Source organism: Coenobita brevimanus, chromosome 70 (assembly GCF_032717465.1).
Source record: "Coenobita brevimanus isolate Jiangsu-jjx chromosome 70, ASM3271746v2, whole genome shotgun sequence".
Classification (NCBI taxonomy): Eukaryota; Metazoa; Arthropoda; class Malacostraca; order Decapoda; family Coenobitidae; genus Coenobita; species Coenobita brevimanus.
Genome location: NC_137023.1, coordinates 57469042 through 57488331, shown reverse-complemented (window position 1 = coordinate 57488331; position 19290 = coordinate 57469042). Strand labels below are relative to the sequence as shown.

Below are 19290 nucleotides of genomic sequence, written 5' to 3'. Positions count from 1 at the left end.
TCAAGTTAGAGTAAAATGGGTACAGTAAGTCTTTATATGCAAGGCGAGGGTGATCAGCTGCCCGACTGCTTCTCATCACACTTTAGATCTGAACAAATGACAGGCACAAAAAAAAATGTTAGTCAAATATTATCATTATCACAATCTGTCCATCTTAACTTGAGATGTTGATTTTTTTTGCAGACCTACTGATAGCTATGCCAGTTCCTAATGATGAGACCAACATGGTACTTATGAAGCTTTGTTTAAAGCTTATTCTTGCTTTCACAAGAGGACTTTGAGCTCGAGAGACTTCTTACATTAGAGCTTTCACCTAAGCTGAATAAAATAATCAATAGTAGCCTAATATAAAATGCATCTCAAAATGCTTCAGTGAAACTTATACTCAGTACACCCCATATTTTTCAATCATTATTCAAATTCAACAGGAGAAAAAAAAAAATTAAACCCTTAGTGTTCCATCAGGAGCAAATGAGCCTCGGGCTACACTACCGGTACTCAATCCACACACTGAAGAGGAGTCTGACCAGCTGCTCACCCAAAGTGGGGCAGTAAAACTCTCTCTTCTAAAATGTTTGGGTTCAAAGGCTTTATGGGAAATGGAAAGGCGAGTCATAATGACAACTAATGAGAAAATCAATTAATAAGTAGCCTTCAGTACCATGAGGTGGTAGGTGGTAACGACCATCATCCACTCACTTGATATAGTGCTACCTACTTCTTCCTTCACCTTTATCATTCTTTTTCTGTGTCTGCCCTCCTCTCTTCCTTTTTCTCCCATCATGCCTGTCACTTTTTATTATCCTTCTTTCCTTTACAGGAGGCTTTCCACTGAGTGACATGGCAAATGGTTTCCTATAGGCCAGGAAACGTGGGGTGGTAACCATATAACTAATCCGTACATGCTCCCTACGTGTCGATGAGTGAGTTGGTGGAGGGTCAGTGGCCCAAAGACAAATGGCCACTCTTTACGGGATCATGGCGTCTTGCTATAGACAGATAGATAGACATTACTATAGACAATAACTATAATGAAATCCCTTGTATTAGTCATCTGTACTTATCTGCACCCATTAAAAAAAAAAAAAAAAAAAAAAAAAAAAAAAAAAAAAAAATTTAAACAAACATGCACTTGCTGTGTGACAATACGTGACATTAGCACCACTCTACGGCATAAAAAAATATTCTGGAAAATACAGGCTTTTAGAAACTGGATTTTCAGATTTAAGAGTTTGTACTCTCTCATATGACCACTAAACTCCCACCATTCCAATCCTAATCGAAGCATGCATCCTTACCCAGCAGAGGCACATCCTTGCACTTGTCCACCACAGACTGGGCTAGCGGAGTCTTCTGGTAGTATGCGGGCAGATCAGCCTATATACAAAAATAAATTTACCAACAATCAAACATTAATACTGTACATTCATTTACATAAAGGTTATATTTCACCTAATTATGCTGAATAGTTTTCACCTTAATTTGGCTCTAAATTTCACCCTTTTGCAGCTTATTTCACATTACTTAGTGGTAGCAAGAGACAATGCTGACTCCACATCCTTTCCATAGCAATTCTTCGTACCTAGCACAATATTCTTGCGATAACCTGTTGCAAATGAATAGTCAAGATAGAGAAATGGCAATTTTAGGTCACAGTGAAAATGCAAAGCAAGAGAAACACCTAACCCAACTATATTCACTGTTATTCACTCTCATGCAATAAAAGTAATACAGAACAGCACTCAATCATTTCACTGCTAAATCACAGCACAACTATAAATCTATCTATCTATATACCTAGGCTGCTTCCCCCAAGGAAAGGGAGGTAGCCGAGACAGGACGACTCACTCTCCATTTACTCATCCATTCAAACACATTTATTCGCATCTTAGCCCCAAAGGGGAGAACGGACAGATCCTCACCGCATCACACCGCACAAGGGTCAACTGCGCAATGCAATCAGTGACATCCACAGCAGGGCCCGACAGCAGAACTGGTTTACCCCTGCCACATCATAACAGACCCATCCCCTTACCCGCACCTGACCTGACTAGCTGATCAGACCAAATGCGGGAGAATATCCCCTCAGGGCTGCGTCATCACTTATTCATTCACAATTTCTCTCCATTTATTTCTGTCACGCACAGCCACTCTTCCTTGCTCAACAGACATCCCTCTCGCATCCAGCGCTCTCTTCACACTGTCCATCCATCCTATTCGTGGTCTTCCTCTCAGTCTTACACCTCTCACATCAGATCTAGTTATCTTTTTCACCAATCGCTCATTATCCATTCTCTCCATATGCCCAAACCATTGCAACACCCTCTGCTCAACTCTACCAGCCATCTCCCGAACAACTCCAGTTCTCCTTCGCACTTCATCATTTCGCACTCGATCCATACGCGTCACTCCACACATACTCCTCAGACATCTCATCTCCATTACATTCAAACTTTTCCTCTCTGCTACACCCATATTCCATGTTTCAGCCCCATATAATGCAGTCGGTACCACAACACCCTCATAGAGCCTTCTCTTTACATCCATTCTAAGCGAACGACATTTAAACACTTTTTTCATTCCTCCCAGCACCTTTCCTACTTCATTTATTCTAAACTTCACTTCTGCATCTATTCTTCCATCCACAGCAACATGTGACCCTAGATATTTAAAACAATCTACCTCCTCAAGCAACTCACCATTCAAAACTATATTCATCCCCCTACCATCTATCAACCTCGTACACTTCATCACTTTACTCTTATTCTCATTTACCTTCAATTTCCTCCTTTCACACACCCTTCCAAACTCCTCTACCAACTGTCTCAATCTCTCCTCTGAATCAGTCACCAGTGCAGTATCATCTGCAAACAGCAGCTGCTTCAGATTCCACTCTCCTCTATCAACATTTACCAGACTCAGACCACCTAAAACTCTTGCATTCACCTCCCTTACAACACCATCCATGTAAATATTAAACAACCAAGGCGACATCACACATCCCTGTCGCAGCCCCACTCTCACGGGAAACCAATCACTCACAGCATTTCCCACTCTTACACACGCTCTACTATTTACATAAAAACTTTTCACCCCTTTTAGTAACCTACCATCAAGTCCATACAATCTTAAAACAGTCCACAAAGCCTCCCTATCAATTCTATCATACGCTTTCTCTAAATCCATAAATGCCCAAAACACATCCTTGCCTTTTGCTAAATACTTTTCACACACTTGTCTCACAGCAAACACCTGATCAACGCATCCCCTCCCTCTCCTAAAGCTATAAATATACAGGCAAATACAAACTATTTTATACTTATACTGTACAGACCCCATTACACTGCTATAACTGTAATCTCCCTCCACTTGTTGGTTTCTGCATGGAAAGCCACCCGCAGATGTCCTATCTTAATTTTTGTGCCCTAGTAGCTTCTACTTAATCATTCTAAACCTATCCCCACCATTTCAATGGGGTTGGTACAAACCAAAGATGGGTAAAATCAAAATACAGAAGAAGAAGTAATCCAATGTCCCGTGAACTCTGCCATTTGGTCATCACTCATCATTCAAGCTTACAAAAATCACTGCTCCATCATACAGACAATACCATCCAAATGCTGTGGTATGGTATACGGTACTAGAGGAAACGTACAAAAATTCTATTTAATGGTTAACAGTCTCTCAGTCATCCAGTAGTACTGTATAGCCTACTGTAGGAAGATGAAGTACGAGACAAAAATTTGTGCTCTTACCAAGTTCAAGTTGAGGTTCTCCTTAGTATCCTCCAACTGATCCACTTCAACTGGTCTTACTTCACTGCCTTTCACTGATTCTTTCCTTCCATCCTCATTAGCTGGAATACTAGACATATTCTTTATGTGTGGCATTTTCACATCATCCATGCTTATTCCAAATGATGCAAGGAAGCTAGCATCAGTTTGATAAACAGAGGGAGCTTCACTGTGTGAGGCTTTTGTCATAGAAGGTGGTGGTGGTGGAGGCTGACTGTTTCTATCAGCATTCCTTTTACTAGCTTCCACTTTCTTTCGATAGCTATCATATGGGGTGTCTGGCAGAGGTATATCTAAGACATTAATATTACTGAATGCATCTGAATTTGCAGACCTTTCGACATGTGATTTCCCACTTTTTGTGGCTGGGGCAGGAACTGGGAGAGGGACAGAGGAAGGGGAAGCGACAGGGGCGGGGACTGGACGAGGCACTGGTATTTCAGCAGGGAGAGGAACAGGTTTTTCTACAGGGAGTGGGGCAAACTTCTCAACAGGTAGTAGGGCTGGCATTTTTTCAATGGGAAGTGGGGCAGCTTTTTCAACAGGGAGAGGGGCAGGCTTTACTACAGGGATTGGACCATGGTTTCTAGCAGGTAGTGGAGGAGGCTTTTCATCAGGGAGTGGTTTAGGATCCTCATCAAAGAGTCCAGTAGACATGTCTGGAGGGAGCGGAGGGGTCTGTTCACCAGGGAGAGTTTCTATAGGCTGTTCAGTAACTACAGGGACTGGGTCTCCACTAAAGAAAGGGAAGGGGTCTTCATCACAAATAGGTGAACTTGGGGAGTATGGAGCCTCAGGATCAGCAGACATCATGACCAGCTGTTTTTCACTGACTGTTGTCTTGCGTTTACCTTTCACATCCTTAGTTTTCGCATGTTTCTCTGCTCGCATTCTCTTCTCAGTTCCTTTTTCTTTTACTTTCTCAGATCTTTTTTCTTTCTTTTCTTTTCTCAATTTCCTCCTACTTTCTGCTTCTTCCTTTAACCTACAGTCCTCTTTCCACAGGTAAAATTTTAAATGTCGATATTCCTTTTTTCTCTTATCATATTCCATGTACTTTTGCTTCCTTTTACTTTTATCACCAGTTTCTTCAATGAAGTTCTTCTTGGCATTAAGGTAGAATCGTTTCCTTTTGGCATAGAGTTTTAGCTTTTCCCTTCTGCTTAATATATTGTAATAGCTTTCACCTCTGTCTTCAGCTATATCTTCATCCTTTACTCTCATCAGAAAAGCCATTTCATGTTTCCTAGCTGCCTGACTATCTATTTCAGGCTCCTCTGTATCAGCATTGTCTTCATTGTCCTCACCTCCCTCAAACTCATCCTCAATAGGTAAATTTGCAACTTCATTAGAACTCTTTCTCAACTCAGAGTCACTGGAGTTCTTGGTAAGATGTGAATCGCTAGAATCCTTGGGGAGGTCTGAGTCACCAGAGTCCTTGATGATATCTGACTCATTAGAACCTTTAGACAAGCCTGACTTGCTATGAGGCTTGGGTCTTGAGTCACTAAAGTTTTTGACCAAGTTCAGTTCATCATCAGTGACTTTGGTCAAGTGCGAGTCACTAGGAGGACTCTCAGACATGTCACTTGGAGGCCCCTTATCTATGCTGAAGTCATCAAGTGGACCCTTGGTCAAACTGAAGTCACCTGGATGTCCTTTGGTTAAGCTAAGGTCACTACGAGGAACCTCTGTCAAGTTGAAGTCACCAGGATGGCCCTTGGCCAAGCTGAAATCACCAGGAGAATCCTTAGCCAAACTGAAATCATTTGGAGAACTCTTAGTGAGGCTGATGTCACTACGATGACCCTTATTCATGCTTACATCACCAGGTGGACCCTTGTTCAAGTCACTAGGAGGACCCTCATTCTTGTTAAAATTAATATGAGGGCCTCTGGTCAAATCCAAGTCACTATGAGGGTCTCTTTCTGAATTAAAGTCATTATGAGGGTCTCTTTTTGAATTAAAGTCATTATGAGGGTCTCTTTTTGAATTAAAGTCACTATGAGGGTCTTTATTTGAATTAAAGTCACTATGAGGGTCTCTACTTGAATTACAGTCACTATGAGGGTCTCTACTTGAATTAAAGTCATTATGGGGGTTTCTATTTGAATTATAGTTACCATGAGGGTCTCTATTAAAGCCACTATGAGGGCCTCTACTTGAACTAAAGTCACTATGACGGTCTCTAGTTGTATTGTAGTCACGACGATGGACTCTGTTTGAATTAAAGTCACCGTGATGGTCTCTGTTTGAATTAGGATCTCTATTAAGGTCTCTAGTTGTATTAAATTCATTATAAGGGTCTCTGGTTGAATTAAAATCACTATAAGGGTCTCTGGTTGGATTAAAATCACTATGAGGGCCTCTAGTTGAGTTAAAATCACCATGTGGGTCTCTAGTTAGAATAAAGTCACTGGGAGAACCCTTGTTTATGCTGAAGTCACTAGGAGAGCCCCTAGTCATGTCAAAGTCACCAGGAGGGCCCTTGTTCATGCAGAAGTCACCAGGAGGACCCTTGTTCATGCTGAAGTCACCAGGAGGACCCTTGTTCATGCTGAAGTCACCAGGAGGACCCTTGTTCATGCTGAAGTCACCAGGAGGACCCTTGTTCATGCTGAAGTCACCAGGAGGACCCTTGTTCATGCTGAAGTCACCAGGAGGACCCTTGTTCATGCTGAAGTCACCAGGAGGACCCTTGTTCATGCTGAAGTCACCAGGAGGACCCTTGTTCATACTGAAGTCACCAGGAGGACCCTTGTTCATACTGAAGTCACCAGGGGGACCCTTGTTCATGCTGTAGTTGCCTGGACCCTTGTTCATGCTGAAGTGACCAGAAGGACCCTTGCTCATGCCAAAGTCATCACGAGGACCTCTGGTCATGTTAAAGTCACCAGGAAGGCTCTTGATCAAATCTGACTCACTAGAACCCCTGCCCAAGTCACTAGTATGGGCCATGAGAGTGGCAAGTATCTTCCTGGCCACATCACCAGCACTACCACTGGGGAAATTGTAATCTGATTCTAAAGAGTCAGCAGGAGGTTTTCGACGCATACTATATGAAGGTTCGGGACCACGATCACTGGATAAAGCTCTACCCAACTCATTCATAAAAGTGCTGAGGGAAACATCTGTATTTCTCTGCCTCTCTGTTTGTGGGGGAAGAGGAGGGGGAGGTGGGGGAGGGTGCAGAAGAGGGGGAGGATGAGAAAATTGAGGAGGACGAGGAGGAGGAGGATGGAGAAGAGGACGAGAAGGATAAGGATGGTGATGAGGATGAGGCAGTTGAGAATGGTGAGGCAACTGAGGAGGAGCCCAGCCATGGTGCCTGTCAGCTATACCACCATCATCATCGGGTGGAGTGTGTGGCCCATACCCCCATAATGGAGACCTTTGGGATGACTCATTGTACTGACTATGCATGGGTGGATTTTCATTTCTCTGCCAATTCCTGCCACCATATTCTGGTCTATCATCTCTCTGATTCTTGAAATCTCTGTCTCTTCTATTATCATAGTTCCTTTCATTACTATTTCTGTTTCTCCGATCATCCCACCGATTATTTCTAGATTTATATCCGTATCCAGTACCAGGTCCCACTCTCTCATCTCTCCTGTACAACACTGAAGTCGGTTCTTGTTCTCTAGGCTTCCTATACCTGGTTTCAGTCTTTTTTGGAATTCTGAAAATAAAACAAGAAATGTTTCAGGGAAAGGTTAACTCTGCCAATATGCCCAGCTCAACCATACAAGCAGATACAGGCAATCCATACTTTAACTTGCCGCATTATTATGTTTCTCGCTTTCCCTTGTATGTGTATATATATATATATATATATATATATATATTTTCAAAGCTGCTAGGAGGTCATAACTGGCAAATATACATTCTGCATCATTCCATGCAGGTGTAGGCTAATATGGACTGGCTGTTGTATTTTCTTGAAATTACGTATTATTATTTTTATCATTTTTATAGAAACTAGTTAGGCTATGTGGATTACCATACTGAGAGTTACTGTGTATCATTAACAGTTGCATTTTCCTGCATTTTTACAGAAACTAGATATGTGGATTACCATACTGAGAGTTACTGTATATCATTAGCAGTTGCATTTTGCCTGCACACATCCAAGACTTGAGCCCTTTTAGTATGATGCAGTTTTTGTACACCAGATGCCTATACTCTACTCAGAAAAGATCCTTTATGGTAATTGGTTAGAGAAAACTGTTCCAATCCACTCAATTTTGAAGTGACCTATGCCCAGCAGGCAAAAAGAAAACACAGGATGAGGTCCTGAGAAGGGACTGCAGGTTGATGGGACTCAACAGGAATGCTGCAACAGGTATGCCAGCCATGAAGTGAAGATAACTGACTGACATGCTGGGAATATTACCTTTTGTGAAGGGGTAAGTGAGGATTACTTGTATGGTTTATAGTACACAAGAAACCAAAGATGTATATAACTCACCTGAATGACCCGCCTGATGATGTGCTGTCACTGGTGTCTTTCATCCCCTCCCAGTCTTCAATATCATCTAACCAAGCATTTCTTTTTCTCCTGTCACGCTCTGGCTCGTTCCACTCTCTCTCAGATCTTTTCTCATACTTTGGCCTCCTATATTTATCACCATCATGTGGATCTTCTCTCCTCCCTCTGTATCCTGTGGCTAGCTCGTCATCATACTCTGTCTTTTCTTGTTTCTTCTTCTGCCTCCAATCAAAGTTTTCTGCCTCTCTATTTTTTTTCCATTTATCTCTGCCTGATGCACTATCTTCACAAACAACAACATCAGCCTCCTCGCTGAACACACTGCCTTCTTTCACCTTCCGCTTTTCTAATGTATGCTTCTCCTTCCCTATATGAGAATTTTCAGATTTTTTATCTGCTTTTTCTGAGCTTTCATATTTTTTAAACACTTTTTCAGAGCATTCAGGTTTTTTATCTACTTTTTCAGGCATTTCAGATTTTTCATCCACTTTTTCAGGGCTTTCAAATTTTTCATCTTCTTCTAAGCTTTCAGACTTTTTATCCACTTTAATTTTCTTTCTTTTCTTTGAATCTAATGCGTCTGCTGTGTCTACAGACCTTTTTGCTGGACATTCACTCTCTCTCTCTGACACATCATCTCCAAAGTATTCTCTCTCTACCTCCTCGTTATCTCTTGCTTTACTGCTCCCATATAGCTTTGAATTATCTTGACTAGCAGTTGTGTGCTTTTCCACTTCCATATCATAACTAAAATCACCTACACTATTTCCAGACACCTCAGAGTTATTCTTACTGTAATCTTCATATTCACTTTCCTGTTCCACTACCATATCCTGATCTCTATCAGCACCTGTACCTGACTCAATGGGATGATCAAATGGTACCAGTACTTGCTGGACTTCCTCATTCTGTGTTCTTTCTGACACATCACACACCACATCTTTCACTCCTCCTTTTAAATGCCTTTTTAATGTTTTCTTGTATTTCTCATTCTTGGAAATATCTGACAAATGGACAAAGCACTGCCTAAATGATGAACCTTGAAACTCCTCTTGATTATATCTGTCATCACTACTGCTTGTGGGGCCTTCCTGTTCACTGTAGTCATACTTTAATTCATCTTCTCCTTCTCTAGGATGTTTGAGGTTCACCGATTCCACATCCTCCCGCTGATTATCAGCAGAAGTGAAACTCTCTGTGTTGCCAGAATAGGAACTATGGAAACATTCAGAGGTTGGTGAATCAGGATGCCATTTTTCTGCCATACTAACTTCATTTTCAGGTCTTTCCTTCTCATTTATATCTCTGAATTCTGAACCTGATTCAAACTTCCTCTGCACTTGAAAGTCAGTTTCTTTTTCTTCAGTTCTGGCATCGGTCTCCCTAATCTCATTTTCAACCACTGATTCTGCAGGTTTTTTATGTTCAACTTTTTTATTAATCTTTGGCTTTCCTTTCTTCTCAGAACCAGGTTTTGGTTCAGTTGTTTGTAGTTTCTTTTTGATACTGGCAGTTTCAAGCTTTTTCTTTGCTTGCAGTTTTGATTTTTCAATGTACTCTGCCATCCTGGCACGGATACTTGAAATACTGGACACATCGCCAAAACCTTCAAAATCATCATCATCAGGCACTTGATTTTTCACTTCACATTTTAACTCACTGCTCCTTACTTCTTCCACACTTGTTTCTGCTATTACGTCATCCATTTTTTTTATCGTGTGTTTTAGTTACCATCAGATCATGCAATGTTTTGTCATGGCTGTTACACTCATTTTCATCACTGGTTGGACTCTGTCATGACTGGGAAACAGCCTTGACCTGTCATGTAGCTAATGATTATTTCTCCAGCTTAAATTTCATTTTCCTTCCATTGTTATTTCTGTTACAGATGACATGACACTGCTTCAAAATTATTCTTCCCAATTTCATCCTGTATCGCTCATCTCAGAGGTCCCATACCTGGAATATAAAGCAAATAGTTAACCAGTGAGATCAAGACTGAGGCAAGTACTAAAGACTGTTGCTATGACTGAAGTATTTAGGACCACTGCTATGATTAAAACTAATATAAAGACTGCTGCCATACTGAACTCTTAAATTACCGACACTACACAAGGAATAAAAAAGGAGTGCGATGAAATCCCGAATCAGAGGTCATTTACGGAAGCGGCACTTTTAATCAGAAAATATTATAATGAGTTAGTTTGGTATAGTTTACATTTTTAGTACCAGACTGTGCTACTGTATTCATTTATTTTTAAACGTGCTTGAAATCCCACTTCGGAAAGGGGCCCTCAGGTATACCAGACCATCAGCTTTAATGGACCTAGCTTTCTCCTAATTAGTCCATTATGGAGACAGTCTACTGCAGGTTTACCTGGGTGGTTTCTTCTTCGCTTGGGTGCACTTGAGTATTCACTTTGGTCTAGTTGGGCTTTTCTTTTATCTTAATTTGCTTTCATTTGGGTGTTTCCTCAATGTGGATACATATTTGGGTTCATCTGGATGGTTTTGTCTTCATTTGGATCTATTTGGGTCATTTGGTTCATTTAGGTGTTATCTTCTTCACTCATGTTCATTTGGCTTACCGGTACAGTACCGGTATTTATTTAGGTTTACCGGTAGGCCTATATGGGCACTTCTCCTTTATCTGGGTATTTATTTACAATGAACTGAGTGCTTTCTCCATTTAAGTTCGTTTGGGCAGATTAAGGTGGTTTGTGCATGCTGAGAGGATGAAGGATGGCAATTGGGTGCAGATAGTATGAAGTGTGAACATCAGAGGTAAGGTTGCAAAAGGCAGACCAAAAAAGATCTGGAATGAGGTTATAGAGCATGACCTAAGGGATAAGGGGCTGAAAGGGGAGGCTGTCAGAGATCTAGCAGAGTGGAGAGCTGCCATTAGGTTACCAAGGCCAACACATGCAAGCATACTGTAGCCTTTCTAAACGAAATGATTTGGGTGCTCTCTCACTCACTTGGGTATTTTAGTTCACTTTATTGCTATCTCCTTCATTTAGGTTCATCTGGGTATTTATTTAGGTACAGTAGCTATATTTGGAATGTATGGAGTGCAAATGATGAGGTGAAAGAGAGAGAGATTGCCCAGGTGCTTGAGGGTGCAAAAGTGGACATATGTGGAATAACTGAGACTAAATGAAGAGAGATCACAGATTTTTTTTCATTGTCTACTGGGAAGGATGGGGTTCTACACACAGCTATACAGTGCCTAATATTATGCTCTTGCCTTCAGGGTTGGAAAAAAAATCACTTTTTTTTTTTTTTAAATAAAAAAAATCAATCTTTTACATTCTAAATTGGATTTTGGATTTAAACTGATTTTTTACATTTTAAATCGGAAGTTGGAGCAACCCTAGTGAGAGAGGGCAGTGTCTGGAAACTCCCTGTACTGTTGTTTGCAGATGATACTGTGTTGTTAAGTGAAGACAAAGGGGAGCTGCAAGGCTTGGTGAATGAGTTTGGGAGAGTGTGTAAGAAACGGAATCCAAAGGTGACTTTAGGGAGGAGTAAAGTTATGGTCTTCAAGAGAAGTGAAGTCAGTGAATGTACAGTGGGGTTGGATAGGCTAGTGAGGAAATGGAAAATGTGAGTACGTTTAAGTACTTGGGGAGTGTGATGAGTAAGGATGGAAGTTTAGAGGGTGAAGTGCTTGAAAGGGTACAACAAGGAAGAAAGGTTACTGGTTCCTTTAAAGCAGTGATAAGAAACAGGGAAGTGAGCACAGAAGTGAAAAAGGTACTACATGACAGTATTGCGACACCAACCCTAATGTATGAAAGTGAAGCTTGGACCTTGTTGGAGGGACGGAAGTCAAGAGTAAGAGCAGTGGAAATGAGTTATTTGAGAGGAGCATGTGGAGTCACATGGCGAGACAGACTGACAAATGAGGAAGTGAAGGAGTGTTGTGGTGTGGATGTGGATGTGATAGGAAGCGTCAGGAGAAACACATTAAGGTGGTTTGGCCATGTGGTGAGGATGGAGAGTGGAGAGACTGATGAGTTAGTGTATGTGAGTGAGGTGGAGGCAAAGGATGAGATGCAGGGATGGAATGGAGAGGTATATGAGAGAGGGGGTGTGTGAGCTGGGAGCAGGGCAATGAAATGGCGGGGTACAGGACGATATGGAGGCGATTTGCTTGTGGCCACCCCTTACGGTAGGCGTCTGGCAATAGACAGATAGAAAAATAGGATTTTTTAAATTTAAATAAGAGTTTTAAAAAATCTGTGACTTGTTTTTTCCAACCCTGTTTGTGCCTTTGGGAATTCTGTCTTTTTCCTCTCACTTGCTGCAATGCATCCATTAGGCATGGTTATATATCACTGTTCAAATAAACAGACTTACAAAATTGAAAATAATAATGTGAATGGGAAGTGGGAGTAAGGCAGTGCACCACAGGCTAGCACTTCTTGGTATGGGGGAGGTTACTCAGTCTCACACTGTCAGATACTGAAGAAAGTTGCCAACTTGTTTTTTATATTCTGTCAAATTAGGATCATAATCATTAGATTGAATCATGTTACTGTGTATTCAAAGAAGAGTTTAGTTCGGTTCCTATGTTAACACTGAGTACAGTAAAATCTCATTTACTGTTATCATCAAAGAGCCTTCTTTCCTCTGTTTTTTTAATATTTGCCTTGTAACAAAAGCCAATCACTAGTGCCTGACTTAATCAAGATCAGTACAGGAAGTGTACAGGCCATGCAGACTTGATGTATCTGTACAATACACAGCCATCACATTCTTCATCTTCTTCATTTTTACTGTATTTATAAAAAAAAAATCCATTTTGATTTAAATCATGATATTTTCATTGATTTAAATCGATTTAAATCTATCTATATATCTATAGCCCAACACCCTAATCCCGCGAACGGTGGCCGCAGACAAAACGCCTCCAAGTCGCTCTGTCACCCACCATTTGACTACACTTTCCCCAACTCACACCCCCCCTCCCTCATATACCTCTCAACTCCATCCCTCCACCTCATCCTCGGTCTACCCCTCCCTCTCCCTCCCTCCACCTCACCTACATACACCCTCTTAGTCTTTCATTCTCCATTCTCTTCACATGTCCAAACCACCTCAGTGTATTTCTCCTAATCTTCTCAACCACATCCACATCCACCCCACAACGTTCCTTCACTTCTTCATTCGTCAACATGTCCCTCCACGTCACTCCACATGCTCCTCTCAAGTAACTCATTTCCTCTGCTCTCACTCTTGACTTGTTTCCCTCTTGCAAGGTCCATGCCTCGCTTCCATACGTCAGGGTAGGGATCACAATACTATCATGCAGTGACTTCTTAACTTCCATACTCACCTCCCTATTTCTCATCACTGCTTTCAGTATACCAACAACCTTCCTTCCCTGCTGTACACAACCCAAGTACTTGAATGCACTCACACTCTCCATATCCTCACCATCCAACCTCACTGCACACTCTGTGACTTCATTCCTCTCAAACACCATAACTTTACTTTTGTTTACATTAACTTTCAGCTTCCTCCTCCTACACACTGTCCCAAACCTTGCAGCTCCCATTCATCTTCACTCAACAATACTGTATCATCAGCAAACAGCAACACATGAGTTAAATCATTTGATTCAAATCATAACAACCCTGCTTGCCTTCCTTACTTTTTATTTCACACCAGACTGATTCTCGTGCTCCATGATCTTGTAGACTCGATACCAAAGACTCATCCACAACATACTCTTTCTTGACTAGTATCGCTACTGCTTCTCCTGGGGCATTTGGGATATTGGTAGGTCTCTCTTTCTTTATTATCACATGGGGATTTACATCAAACAAGCTCGTACTCAACATAACTATATTGCACTTAGTTTCTGTGAGGAAGTGGAGGTCTGGACTCTCTTCCTCTATTAAAGCATCAAGTTCCGTAGTCTTGTTGTTTATTCTGTCTATGTTTGTGTAAATACATTTGAAGGTCTGCTGTGATTTACTTCTTGTTCCTTTTTGGTTACTTAGGCCTATATTTTCTTTGACGAAAGGGTTTTTGTCCAGGACCTCTGACTGATGAGGACAGAGTATGTGAATGAGGTGGATGGGGGAAGAGGGAGGGGGAGGCCAAGGATGAGATGGATGGATGGAGTGGAGGGGCGTATGAGAGAAGGGGATGTGAGCTGGGAGCAGGGGAGTGAAATGGCGGGGGACAGGGCGACATCGAGGTGATTTGTTTGTGGCCACCTCTTAAGGGATTAAGGCGTCTGACAACTGATAGATTGATAGACAAATGATCTTTTCTTTCCTTAGGGTTTTGTTTACTTCCTTACTTTTTGAAATGTTATCATGCAGTATTCCTGGTTTGCTATTCTCTTCTCCAGCTCCTCTATTCTACTGGTGTTACTTTCCACTTGGTCCTTTAAGGGCCCTACACAACAAATAGCTAAGCTGGTTTGCTATTCGTTCACAGTTTCTCACAGTATAATAGACAATAGACCTTTGCTCGCTTATATACCTAAGTTTTTCCACATCTCACCTTCAGTGTCTGAGAGTCCTTCACAGTTATAGTGGACCCAAAATTTGCAGCAATCGCAGCAAATCCCGTCACCCAACTTGGTGTTGCAGTGTCTACAAACTTCCATCTGTTTCTTCCCCCAGGTGCATATTTTCCCACCACCAGTCCCAGTGGAAGCCATACTGATTTTTTTTGATAGTTGCATTCACTAACAACCACAAGTCGCAATCACAATTCCACTTTTACAAGCCCTGGTTAACACAATCCTAATAGTTATTCCCCACCAGATATAATTAGGCAAGCCAAGAACAGCCAATGAAAGATTTCTCTGAAGGTTTTTTAGACTACTGGATATGAAGGTAATTCGGGAACTTGTCATCATACGTCCTCCTTCTCCGGTGGTGTTTCTCTTGATGCTTTTTCTTTTACTGGAGTATAGTTAGGTATCAGTTTTGGTCCATTTGGGTGGATTCACATTAATCTGGGCATTTATTTAGGTTCATTTGGGTGGATTCACATTCATTTGGCTATGTATTTAGGTTCATTTGGGTGTTTTCCCCTTCATCTGAGAATTTATTTAGGCTTACTTGCATTTTCCTAATTCATTTAGGTGATAGTAGGATCCACCTCAACTACCTGACACTATGGCTTATCCAACCCACCCTCACTTTCATATGTCAGATCCCTGAGAGATAACAATATTTCTAACACTATTACAACTGTATGCACAAACCAGTCAACTAGGCTAATACAAATCCTGGCAATAATCCATTCAATCTTAACAGCTATACTGCACCTTTACTTCTTACATACCATAATGCTTCAATTACAAAAATACAGTATGTTGAAGTTCCTCACATTGAAGAGTCTTGTTTATTTTAAAATGGGCTTATCACATGTAATGTCATCATTTGTTAGAACTTGGCTATTTTTCCAGAATATATGTTAGACATGAATTTCACATGAAACTAATCCTTGTCACAAACATCAGCCTATATCTGAATGGAAAAAAGTTTGATACTTCCCACAAAATAATTCATGTTTTTAGTTTTTTGGATAAATCTGTAATTAAGTGTGGAAACATTAAAATTACCTTCAAGTACATCTCAGTAACGATAACTTTGGTCTTGTTGCATTCATTTTTTGCCTGTGCCATTCATACTTCTCTAAGTTTATTCTACGCAAAGCTACTACATTTCATACTGAATAAGTGCACAAACAAACTGTGGGCAGTGATACATATCAGTATCAAATCCATCACTACAAAAATCAACTCAGAAAAAGGAAAAACTAAACACCTTGACAACGAAAATCTTTCCTATGGACAAAACTATTACTGATGAATATAATCCCAAATTGATAATTCCTCAGTATCTAAACACTGCTATTCTTGTCTGAACTGCCTGCTTCAAATGCCAAGCAAAATTATTGTCATATCTACCACAACAATGTCAACTGCTAGCCAAAATTTCTTTATCTCTCCCTACTCCAGCAGTGACCATTCCGTCCCTTCACATGGACAGACTTCTGAAGTGTTTTACGAATGGAACCAGATAACATACCTCTGAAGGAACACCCGTAGAATGATTATTTATCCTGGCCAATAATCTCAGATGTGCGGAACCACGTAAGCTTTACGTCATTAAATAGAAATACATCGACATCACAACACACTCCACTAACGCTATAAACGTTTGTACTGTTCACGAGATAGGAGTATCATAGAGCTTTAAACATAAAAAAATGGATTCAAATTCCGTGTATTCGATGCTATTTTCTTTAGATCCTCCACGGTACACATTCTGAATCCGTAGTCCTACTATTTCATAACCAAAAAATTAATAAATGTAACATATGTATTAATACTCGAACGTAGATAAAAATGGTTGAAAGTCATATAATGGCTTTGATGAGTGCAGACCCCATCAAAGGGCGTTGCTGCGTACGATAATCATCGTTTGCAAATGGGTGGTAACAGCTAGGTCAATGCTTCTAAACTATTCAGCAACGACCGCATTTTTCAGATGTTTCATATTTCCACCCTCTTTACTTACAGTTTGAGTAAGTCGAGTCAAAATAGAGAAACTTTGATATGTCTTCTGTTCGAAATAAAATAAATAGGATCCACAAATAAGATTTCTGAGGGTATAGACCTCTCCACTGTAGATGCTGTTCTTGTTCTTCCACATGTCTGGCACTATACATGTTCAAGTCGTGTTTTACCGGTCCTATATGGCAACTGATTCGCTGGGCCTGGGAGCATTTCGAGAGAGAGAGAGAGAGAGAGAGAGAGAGCATGCAGGAAATACAAGGATACATAGCATTGTCTCTCAACAAAATCTTCTACGAGATTGGGTGTGCTAAGCCAACTCCTTCACTTCTTTATCACTGCATTGCACAGCTATTGACCCTGTGTGGAGTGGCTTACAACTCATGTGTGAGAAGGCTTTCCATTTATAACTCTAACAGGGCCACAGCCAGACTTTGAAGGGTGGGGGGCAGGGTCACTTCTGCTGAACTTGGACTTGCATAGTAGCCGGCTGGACAAAGATCTGCTGCATGCTTGCTATGGGGGTTTGTGTGTATGCAGAAATGACATAAAGAAGCAGCACAAAACTTCTGAACAACAGAGTGAATCTTTTTGCAGTCATATTAAAAAACCAGACTGTGATAAAGTGAACCTTTAGGCAGGTATGGGGGTCGTCCGACCCTCTCAACCCCCCTGGCTACGGATGTAGTTCCAGTCTGGGTAGCAAACATCACAAATATATAAGAGTTTATTAAATAAAAACGTAAATCACATAGACCTATGAATACTCTCTCAACGAGTCACAGTATTCGAGGTCTATAAAAAGAACATAGTAAAACATGTACAGGACACAATGTTACGATGACACAACACAAGACAATTTTCTTGACAAAGGCTAGAATGAGCCTGAAGAAGTGTAGGTTGAGAGTTGGGACTGCTTACTGGCCTCGCTGTGTTGCTTGTCACCCTTTTTATACACAAGAGTTGAAGTCTCAAAGATTCTCATACCCGTATAACCTCATTGCTCAGTGACTCGATACACAAGTTTTTCCCACCAAGTAACCAACTACTTGAACAAGTACACACACATGACCGTTGGTAGCATGCAAGTATATGGTGGGAATACTGGTTGATCAGGATTGCCGCACAGGCATGTCAAAGACTTTTCATCACGTCAAATCCCCACCTCTTACTGACTCTCTTTAACCTCTGTCCTTGCTGCAATGTTGCATCTTTATCTCTTCAGTATCGCTGCTTAAGTGGTCACTGCTCTTCTGAGGTGTTTACATCCCTCCTCCATTACTGCAGGCTTGTAACACCCATCTGGCGGTGCACTCTCACCGTTTCTGTTCAACTTTCCAGTGCAAGAGTTAACTGATGCTCTCAGTCTTACATGTATGCTATGACATAACTCTAGAACTGTCTTTCTGTTTCCCTCTGCATATGACCCCCAGTCCTTTCAACACAATGTGTCCAGGCATTTTGAAATGAATGGATTTTAAATTTGACATTTTAGTTTTTCCTTGGAAAGAAATAACCTGCAGGCTTCCAGCCTTTGGTTCCTTCATCTATGCATAAAATGGCAGTATTGTTTTATCCCTAATCACCAGGGATAAGTTCTATGATTAACCATTCAAGCATAATGAAGAGTGTCATGATGTATGGAAAACCTCCTGACTTGTCACTCCATGTAAGGTCACCTGTAGGTAGCACTACATCAAGTGAGTGGGTGGGTCCCCCTACCTAATAAATATAATTTCAGCCAGATGAGCCTGACAACTTAAATATCTTTTAAGGTACAACAGTAGATGACTCCTGCTTGATAACTAAGAATCTCAAATTATTTGAGGACAATACTGATACATGGAATGATTTAACTTGAGAAAATAATAAACAGATGCCTGGTTTAAAACAACTGAACACAGTTATGTCCACAACCACACTTTGATGAAAAAATAAATAACTGCTGATGGTCCAGAGGCCTGTTCAATTTCCATTTTCTCATAAAGCAGATAAAATAAAAAAATTAAACACAAAGAAAAAATCAAATTATAGTGGATATTACAGCAGCCAACAAAGATTAATACTGTATTTGAATGCAATGAAAATTAACATCTTCATAAACACTTTTCAACTACAAATTATGTTCGATACGGATGTAATGGGGTCTATAAAACCCCATGTTGTCCAGGGACAAAACAGGGATCCTCTGTTTGACTCAGTGGTAATGTGCGCGCGTATGAAGCTTGAGGGCCTGAGATCGAATCTCAGCCAGACCAGTGTGATTAATTTGTGATGTTTCATTTTGGTTATTACACTGCATTTCAGTACCCACTACAGTGGAAGCAGAGGGAGGACTGGAATCCCACTTCGTATGTCAACAATCTTGTATAACAGAATGGCTGTTGTTTTTGCTTAGCAAAAGAGTACCTATGAATGTCATATCTATGGGTGCCTTGTCCTCGTTGTATAAG

The 19290-nt window shown here is 40.9% G+C and overlaps 1 protein-coding gene across 1 annotated transcript in view; it reads right to left on the bottom strand.

Moving 5' to 3' along the window:
- LOC145406381 (uncharacterized) overlaps positions 1-16457 on the bottom strand; it is a 33086-nt gene extending 16629 nt beyond the window's left edge. Inside the window, exons 1-4 of the mRNA XM_080277547.1 lie at positions 16350-16457; positions 8266-10245; positions 3756-7476; positions 1299-1377 (exon numbers count right to left, since the gene is read on the bottom strand). Coding sequence (XP_080133673.1) covers positions 1299-1377; positions 3756-7476; positions 8266-9992 — 5527 coding nt within the window. The 5' untranslated portion in view covers positions 9993-10245; positions 16350-16457. The remainder of the gene's footprint in view (positions 1-1298; positions 1378-3755; positions 7477-8265; positions 10246-16349) is intronic.
- Positions 16458-19290: the final 2833 nt, after the last annotated feature.